This window comes from Acanthochromis polyacanthus, chromosome 6 (genome assembly GCF_021347895.1).
Source record: "Acanthochromis polyacanthus isolate Apoly-LR-REF ecotype Palm Island chromosome 6, KAUST_Apoly_ChrSc, whole genome shotgun sequence".
Lineage (NCBI taxonomy): Eukaryota > Metazoa > Chordata > Actinopteri > Pomacentridae > Acanthochromis > Acanthochromis polyacanthus.
Window position 1 is genome coordinate 23,470,720 of NC_067118.1, and position 9,262 is coordinate 23,479,981.

The 9,262-nt window shown below is 39.3% G+C and overlaps 1 protein-coding gene across 1 annotated transcript; it reads left to right on the top strand.

The window, feature by feature from the left end:
- The first annotated feature begins 714 nt into the window (after nucleotides 1-714).
- rfc2 (replication factor C (activator 1) 2) lies at nucleotides 715-6,710 on the top strand. The gene is made up of 6 exons (XM_022196752.2): nucleotides 715-994; nucleotides 2,293-2,398; nucleotides 3,111-3,212; nucleotides 3,396-3,654; nucleotides 3,734-3,994; nucleotides 6,394-6,710. The coding sequence occupies exons 1-6, from the start codon at nucleotides 775-777 to the stop codon at nucleotides 6,502-6,504; spliced, it is 1,059 nt and encodes a 352-aa protein (XP_022052444.2). The 5' UTR covers nucleotides 715-774; the 3' UTR covers nucleotides 6,505-6,710.
- Nucleotides 6,711-9,262: the final 2,552 nt, after the last annotated feature.

Genomic DNA, 9,262 nt, shown 5'->3' on the forward strand with positions numbered 1-9,262 from the left:
TGGTCAACTGTTTAAATGTTAAAATGTTTTATGTTATCTTTACAGATTTAAAAAAAATGTTTTATTTTTTTTTTTACTTTTTGAAATACAAAAAACAAAACTGCATGGAAAAAAAGAGTTGAGTGTTTCTTTTGTTTTGACTGAAAAATGTTTTTTTAAATAACGTAATATCTTTTTTTATGATTTCTAATCACTTAATAAAAACTGTCACTTTTTTGTTTTTGAAAAAAAGTTTTTTTTTAGCTTTTATTTGCATTTTTATTAAAGTATTAAATGTTTAAAAAAACGTTTAAGTATCGTCTCTGAGACTTAAATGATAAATAACATAACATTATTAATGAATTATTATCATCATCATTATTATTATGAGGTACGTTAATCTTTGCAGGTCATGACAAAGGGAACAAATAAGTTTAATTAGTGTAAATATGCAATTTAAGAAAGAGTATTACTGTATTCCTAAGGCTTAAGTTGTATTTTGTCTATTCATGTAGAGTTATTGTATTATTAAAATTATATTTGGTCTTTTAAAGTCAATTTATCCACATCAAATAACTATTTGTAGCCTAAAATAAGCCCTAGATACGTGTTTATCGTGTTTGTTTATCCGGTATTTGTTTTGTCTTTTACTCTGCAGCTACACGATATCGCGAGGTTTTGTTGGCCAATCAACGTCTTCCCTAATAAACACCCAGCCAATGAGGTGTCAGCTTACTGCGGTGCGGTTGGCAGGGAGGGAAAGTGCCGTTCGCGGGCTGACAGGCAGCAGAAATCATGGACGTGGAGATGGCGGAGAAATCTGCAGAAAGCGGACAAAAGACAGACACTGACGCCGGCGAGCCCTCGTCGAAGACCTCCGGGAGCGCTTACGAGCTGCCCTGGGTGGAGAAATACCGGCCGCTCAAGCTGAACGAGATTGTAGGGAACGTTGAGACAGTGAGCCGGCTGGAGGTGTTCGCCAGAGAGGGAAACGTCCCCAACATCATCATAGCAGGTCAGTGTGGACACTCACGGAGGGAGAAAACAGAAAGAGGCAGAGTTTTATATTTTCTCCAGACAACTGCAAGTGAAGATGATCGCAGTACTGTCTTGCATGAGAGAGAGGGAGGGGAGAAACGGGCAAAGAACTTGTTATACTCTTTATAGCCAACTTGCAACAAGATTTTCATCCGTTTTCCCATAGAAGAACCCATAATGTATAAAAAGTTGTTTTTTTTTTACACAAGATGTCTCCTCTTCATCACACTGATGCTGGCTGCCTCTTCGTGTTTAAAAACAATTAATTCAGTTCCATCACAAGTCTTAGAGAGCCTAGCTTAACAAAGGTCTGCAGTAACACAGCAGCAGGTGTTACTTAAATATTTGGGTGGTTATATACAGATAATTAATACATTATGATTAAACTGTGGCATCGCCTGTACTTTTATAGTGCTCACAGTATTTTCAACTGTGATTTTACTTTTAAATAATTAAAGGAAAATTAAGGATACATTAACAATGATTTGTCCTCAAGCTACATTAAAAAAAGCTTTAAAAAATCAAAAAGCCACTGAAGCAACAATGGTGCACTGTCGAGGCAAATGTAGTGTTTTGTGGGGTTTATTTTTGACATTTGAGTAAACAGAGCTCCTGCACCTGCATACATGTACAGTCAAGCCCCAAATTATTTACTCCCATGGCAAACTTTACTTTCTTTTTCTTTTTTTTATTTGACTAATAGGTTTCTTCAACCTAAAAATAAAATAAAATGTTGACATAAGACAGGCATACGTGTTTGAGGTGCTAATGATGAGATTTAACTGTTTTGGTGCTCTTTTGTTTTGTGTTTTCTCCCTTTCAATTCAAATTGCCATGTTCAAAATTCTTCAAACCCATAGAAATTTCAGTTTAATTGCTTTCGTGCTAAATTCAGGATTTGCTACTGACCACTGAGAAAGGGTATCAGTCATTTTGGACATAGACTTTTTAATAAAAATTTCAATCATTAGAACATTATCTTTTGTCACTTGTTTAATGTCATTTCCAGCTAGGAAAAAAAATATTAGTTAAGTAAAGCCAGCACCAAGGTACCAAAGAGAATAGAAATGCAATTCTGTAACCAGCATTGGTAAATGGGCTTAAATTCACTCAAGCATAACAGATACTTTTTTTCTGTGTGTAAAAACTTAACACGGGCTCATTGTCTTCACTGTACATGAATCGATCATGCTTACAGCCATGCTTCAGTGCATAGTCGACTCCAAAAGGTAACTGAGAACAGACCAGAGGTGACCCATGTCTGTTGTGATGCAGGTCCACCTGGCACAGGAAAGACCACCAGCATCTTGTGTTTGGCCCGAGCTCTGCTGGGAGCCTCAATGAAAGACGCCGTGCTGGAGCTCAATGCTTCAAACGACAGGTGAGACCTTGCCTGGGGACCAGACAGCCTTTATATTGTGTATTACAAATACACATAAAGTCAGTCTGGAACTGCTCCATTGAACCAAATCTAGCCCAGAGGCGGGACTACCGATCACAGCTTGAATTGGAGAGAGCCAATCAGCGTAACACATGTGTGACGCAATCACTAAGCGACCTAACAACTGCCTTTCCGCCATGATGTTTTGTAGTTTTAACAGCTTCCTTCGCCGTACAGGGGTCCTGAGGAAAATCTAAGCTCTCCCTTTCAACAGTGGAGGGCAGCATTACGCATTCTATTGTACAGCCTGCTGGAATTAAAAATACATCCTTTTTAAAAAGAAAAGCTTTAAGAGCTGCTTCTTGTTGAGGTTTTAAGGACAAATTCAGCCCGTGCAAAACAGAGGAAAGCGCACGAGAGAAACCTCGCTCTGTTGCGGTCGCCAACTCGGCCCTGAAGATGACGCATCGTTAACTCCTGCCTCTGGTGCTCTGATCGGTTCGGTCTGATCTGCTCGGAGCTTGAAAACCTGTCAAAATGTGTCAATGGAGGAGGGCTAGACCGTATTCCCGTATATCCCTTATAACGGGAATACAGTCTAGCTAAGCTAGGCTAGGTGAGACCCTGGTCTGCTGAACAATCTACTTCTCATCACATTTAATCAGAAAATTGGTTGGGACATTAGGGATGATGGTGATTGATGTGTCTGCAGGGGAATCGATGTGGTGAGGAACAAGATCAAAATGTTTGCTCAGCAGAAAGTCACACTGCCCAAAGGACGACACAAGATCATCATCCTGGACGAAGCCGACAGGTGAGATGGCGGGAATGAACTTTATTTTGTCTGTTGTGTGTTTTTTAACCTTTCTTTATTTGTACAGGATCTTTAATACATGTCAGTGTTTTTGCAAGTTACAGCTCAAATGTAAACCATAAAATCTTTTGTAAAAACTGATGTTAGAGGAAGTTTACGCCTATAATTTGTCCGTCCTGCCAGCATGACAGACGGAGCTCAGCAGGCATTGAGGAGGATCATGGAGATCTACTCAAAGACAACACGCTTCGCTCTCGCCTGCAACGCCTCCGATAAGATCATCGAGCCGATCCAGTCTCGCTGCGCGGTGCTCCGTTACTCCAAACTCACCGACGGACAGATCCTCACCCGGCTGCAGGAGGTGGTGGAGAAGGAGCGACTGAGTGTGTCCGATGACGGTCTGGAGGCTGTCATCTTCACCGCCCAGGGAGACATGAGACAGGTGAGGAGTTCAGTGTCCAACGTTTGGCTCTGAACTACATGACAGATTTCCTTTTGATGCCTTGTTTTTGTGTTTTTAGGCGCTGAACAACCTGCAGTCCACCAACTCCGGCTTTGGCTACATCAACAGCGAGAACGTATTTAAAGTGTGCGACGAGCCCCACCCTCTGCTGGTGAAAAGCATGCTGGGACACTGCGTAGACGGGAACATCGACGAGGCCTACAAAGTGGTGGAGCAGCTGTGGGCGCTGGGCTACTCTCCAGAGGACATCATCGGAAACATCTTCAGGGTCTGCAAGACCTACCAGATGGCAGAGTACCTCAAACTGGAGTTCATCAAGGTAAGAGGGAAATTAGTTCATTCACCAGAAATCATGTCCGCTTTCAGCTTCCCAAATGTGAGCCATTTATCTCATTTGTATCTCGTATGGAATATTCTGGGGTTTTGAAAATGGATAAGATAAAACAAGATATTTCACAGCACGCACTGAAGGAAGCACTCTGACCTCCTAATTATTTTATTTACACTTTACAGTGGGAGTGCAGGAACGAATGTACCTCAGTGCTTTTCCATCTCCCGCCTGTGATTACCTTTTACCAGCATTTTGTCAAATATTGTACCATTTTTATAATCTAATGTGGAGTTAAATATGCGTTAATAACAATTTACAGTCTGCATATTGATATACAGACCATATCTGACTATCATCTGCTAACTAAACTGCCCTCAGTGCACTCTACCTGCTGAGCCCATTATCATTTGAACCTATTTTATTTAGACATGACTGAGTCAGACCGGTGTGCACATGCCCATAGTTATATGATTTCTATAAATAGATCCACTGGTGGATCCCAGCACAACAGCTATTGAAGAAGATAACAAGTCAGCTGGATGTTTTTAGATGGTCTTCCATGTTGGTTGTTGAGCTGTAATATGCAAACTGCTGCTTGCAAAGTTTATACTTGACCTTTTGACCATCTGTTTACACTAAATACAGCCACACCGACAGCCTTTTTGACTCACTGTCCACTAGTTTGGAGCCAATTACTGTATCAGGACTGTATCACTCTGGCTGCTGATTAAACCACTCTACAAACTGGACAATATATTCTAGCATCATTCATTGTATCTGTAAATTCATCTGTGCCTCTATCATTTGCACATTTCTGTATCACTCTTGTATATTCTTGTATATTTAGTGACATTTTTTTCTTTCTATATTATATTTTCTATATTTTTATCTTATTTTATTTTACCTCCACTTCATACCAGACCCTAATATTCTGCGTTGTCTTATTATTTACCATTCTGTTGAATATCTAGCTGCTGTAACAACAGAATTTCCCTCTGGGGATTAATAAAGTTTGTCTACATGTAATTTGGTAAATTTTCATTTAATGTAACCAAAACATTTAGGGACACAAATTTTTTTGAAAAGTTCTCTTAAAAATCTGCAGCATTGTCAGTCGCTGAATGATTAACTGACGACACAGATTGAGCACTGTTTGTCCTGTGCTGGTATTGCTGTGGACATATGATATAGGCCACAAAGGTAGCTCTGTTTCATGCGCAAGTAGGTTAGGAGAATATTGTCTGTACCTGGATGCCATTAAGCATCACAGAAGTCTTTGCCATGGTGGCCTGTTGCTAGTTAAACACCAACAATGCTCTCTATCAACACAGAACTGCTTATTGTCCAAATGCCCACCTCCTTACGTTGCTACAGTATTAAACACTAACTGATGGCACTACCAAATCCTACAGCTATTCCACCATACTTACAGTGTGATTTATCTAAGTCAGTTATATCAAGTAATGGCAGACAATAAATATTAAATGACTTGGATTGGATAAAAAGTCTAGATTGGGATCCATAGAATAAAAGAGAGAGTCTTTTATTATGGAAACAGTTCACCAAAATGTGCTTCTAAAGATATCTGAGGCAAAAATAAGCTGTGCAGCTGCTCAATCTGTCTTCATTGTAGATCCAAAATGGTGAATTTGAGCGTTTTTCAGGAGTTTTCAGAACCACTAAAGTCAGTCACGCTGAACACCCCCGATGTGTCATCCGACTACTTTAAATGTAGCGCACAACATGGCACCCCGTCTCTACAGACACCACTCAGCTGCTTGCATTGACAATGAATGGGAAACTAGAAATAATAAATCCTGTTCACACATAGCATTAGACTCAGCAGTCTCCATGAGGACAGACCTGTTCAAAATTGTGAAAACACAGGGTTATAGAAGTTTTATTTGATTACAAGTGTGATTCAGTACTCAAAATTCAGTTTTAAGCAATTTGTAATGTCCACTTGTCATCGTCCTGCATCTCAGTGTATAAATCACCCTTCAAACTCCAATCCGTTTCTGGGCATTTTGGAAACCACCGCTGCAGCTGCATTAGAGTCACTTAATAGCATCAAAGCATCCTTGAGCGGTGCAGAGATTTTAGTTTTTTGCAGGATCTAGTTGGGCAAATTGTTGAACAAATAAACAGATTTTGATGAAATATGACAATTAGCTTAGATTTGTGTTTTATACCTAATAGCAAGTCACACATCACTATTTCATGGACTGATGGAAAGTCTGATGATCCAGGTTTTACTGTTATTGGTTGATAAATGGTCTCTGGGTTTGTTTTCTTAGTTTTTTCCCCAAAACGTTGAACTGTTCCTTTAACCCGTGGGAGAACCTGAAGGCATATTTTACCACATGCTGCTGTATCTTTTCCTCCAGGAGATCGGCTACACTCACATGAGGGTGGCTGAAGGCGTCAACTCCCTGCTGCAGATGGCCGGTCTGCTGGGTCGACTCTGTAGCAAGACGGCGCCCCCTGCTGCCAGCTGAGCTCCACAAACCGTCAGAACCGCCTTCAAACTGCCGCTACCTGCTCACAGCACCAGACTGTCCTGTACATTAGTGAACACTTCACACCCAGCGTTTTTGATTCAGTGTGATCTGTTTCTGCCTGGTATCACAAATGTTTCTCTGTGGAAGTATTGTATAAAAAAAAAACAACGAGTATCATCTGCAATAAAATACATTTTCTCTTATCAGTGTTGCATGTTTTAGTTTCCACTTCTGTGTCTGTAAACTCACCTTTATGTACCTGTTGAGTGAAAGAAGCATGAAACAGTGTGACGGGTTTGAGGGATGCTGATCAAAAATCATTGAATTTAGTCCTACATTTCATTTATTATGTTTGTGCCAATGACTAACATTAAAAATACTTATTTTCTGGTTAAATAGGGGAAATTATATTCTTTCTGTAACCTTATTGGGCCTTAACTCAACACTATAGACTGTTATATAGATTTTTCTTAATTTCACTTATTAACTGACTCAACAGCTTGTCTTGTAATATATCTTTAAATACAATATTAATGGTAAAATGCTTCTCACACAGTAATACTGTGTAATCCTACAGTGTAATTCATAATATTAACAAGTCTGCTAGTTCACCGTTGACACTTAAAGTCAGTTCAGAGTAAAAATGCAACATTTATTAGCCAGAGACTATAAAAAACAGAAATAGTTGTCAGATTTTCTCATCTAATGTGCCATTGCATCAGAAAACTTTATCAAATCTCAGCTTACAATAATGTTGTTACTCAAATCACTTTATTCTGCATGTCTCTCTTAAAAGTTTGCTAGAATTAAACGGTGTAAACTATTCCGCATGTGTCTGCATAACTGGGATTCCATTAGTGACTGTCAACAGAGCAGAAAGCAGACAAAGATGGAAACAAATGTAATTAATAACTGTAGCATCATAACTCATAGTGTATTGATTACTTTCTGGAGTTCTCTGCTTCTAGCCGTGGTTTTCATGTTTACATTGAGGTAGAGGATTTTATATTGAGTCCACAGTGAGTAAAAATTTGACAGAAGCAAAAAAAAAAAAAAAAAGCCAAGAAACTGAAGTTCAAACGATTAAGCACATATTGGTCTTTTAAAAAATCTTTAGGAAACTAAACTTTTGTGTCTGAATAAGAAAGTTGTTGAACACCAGTATGTTTTCTGCTGACTCCTCCAGCAGGGGGCAGCATCACACAGCCTCAGCTGGAGTCCCTATATTACCAGAGTAGCAACAACTGGAGATTTGAAGCCATTTTGTTTCCATTCACTGTGCCACACACTAATGCACCCGTGACTGTGTGTGTACTCGCTTAGCGCTATGTGTTTTATTTGGATTTTTACATTCTAAGCTTTCTTGTCAAAAAGACCTAGAATTACTCTCTGCGGTGTAAACAACGTTTACAGGAAAACCCAGCGTTCATGAATTGTAAACAAAACAACCTCAGCTAGAGTCCCAGAGTAGCGACATGACGGGTCCAAAAAATTTTGGTCACGTGATCTATGGGCGCCATTTTGTTTCCTATTCATGAACGCTGGGTTTTCCTGTTAACATTGTTTACACCATAGACATATATCTATGGTTTACACGGCAGAGAGTAATTCTAGGTCTTTCTTCGCTTCCTAAATACCTGAAAAATGACGGGCTGTTGTGCCTTTGGGTGCACAAATCGATTGAAGAAGGGATTCCACATGTTTAGATTTCCCAGTAATAGTGAAAGAAGGAAACTGTGGGAAAATAAAGTCCGGAGAGTGGGATGGAAACCAACTTCATCGTTTTTGTGCCAGGTTAGTCCCATGTATGTACTTTCATGTTATGATGTATGGGTGAATGACAGATAGAAAAGTTTGATGTGATTTTAGGCAGTTGTGGTTATTTTGACTTTGACCATTTTCATGCATGGAGATGTGTTACTGGTGACTGTTGGGTACAACTCATCTTTGAAGGCTCATAACTAGTCACAGATGAAAATATTCCACAAAAAACAGCCATAATCCAACCTTGGACATCCAGACAAAACAAGCCAGTAAAATATTTTGTCCAAAACATGTCTTGAAATCAGTAAACAATCCACAAATAGCTCGTTTTCGTGAATGTGCACCTCGCACTGCGCGTTCCATATTTGGGATAGGCTCCAGTAGAGTTTCTGTGTCCTCTAAATTGTAAAAAAAAAAAAAAAAAATCATTATTATTGATAAGCAATCATCCTTTTTTACTTTTGAACGATGACTAGAAAGCTTAGAATGTAAAAATCCAAATAAAACACAGCGCGCTAAGCGAGTACACACACAGTCACAGGTGCATTAGTGCGTGGCACAGTGAATGGAAACAAAATGGCTTCAAATCCCAGTTGTCGCTACTTTGGTAATGTAGGGACTCTAGCCACACAATAGAGATGAGCTGAGCTGATGTCTGATAATTTTGTAAGTCTCTCACCTCAGTCTGTACAAGTTGCATTTAAAGTGCAATTAGTAATCACTCTCAGTGCAGTTAACCACAGGTAACAGACACTGACAAACAACTACAACTCCTGTATTATAAAGATATTTGTTAGTGTAACTACATAGTACATTTTGTACATATATCAGAGATACACCATGCTGATAATCTGAAACATACATGTCTAGAGATGAATCCTTGCTTCTTTAAAATCCTCCTCTGAAAAAGAGTTTGGAGGTGAATCTTCATCGTCTTGATCGCTGAATGTATCTTCCCGACACGTATAGTTTTGGCACAAATGAGACATAC

Excerpts from the sequence above, each read along its gene's own strand:
- rfc2 (XM_022196752.2), top strand. The coding sequence starts at position 775 with ATGGACGTGGAGATGGCGGAGAAATCTGCAGAAAGCGGACAAAAGACA. Across the intron at positions 3,655-3,733 it reads CCCAGGGAGACATGAGACAG|GCGCTGAACAACCTGCAGTC; the intron begins GTGAGGAGTTCA and ends TTGTGTTTTTAG. Across the intron at positions 3,995-6,393 it reads TCAAACTGGAGTTCATCAAG|GAGATCGGCTACACTCACAT; the intron begins GTAAGAGGGAAA and ends CTTTTCCTCCAG.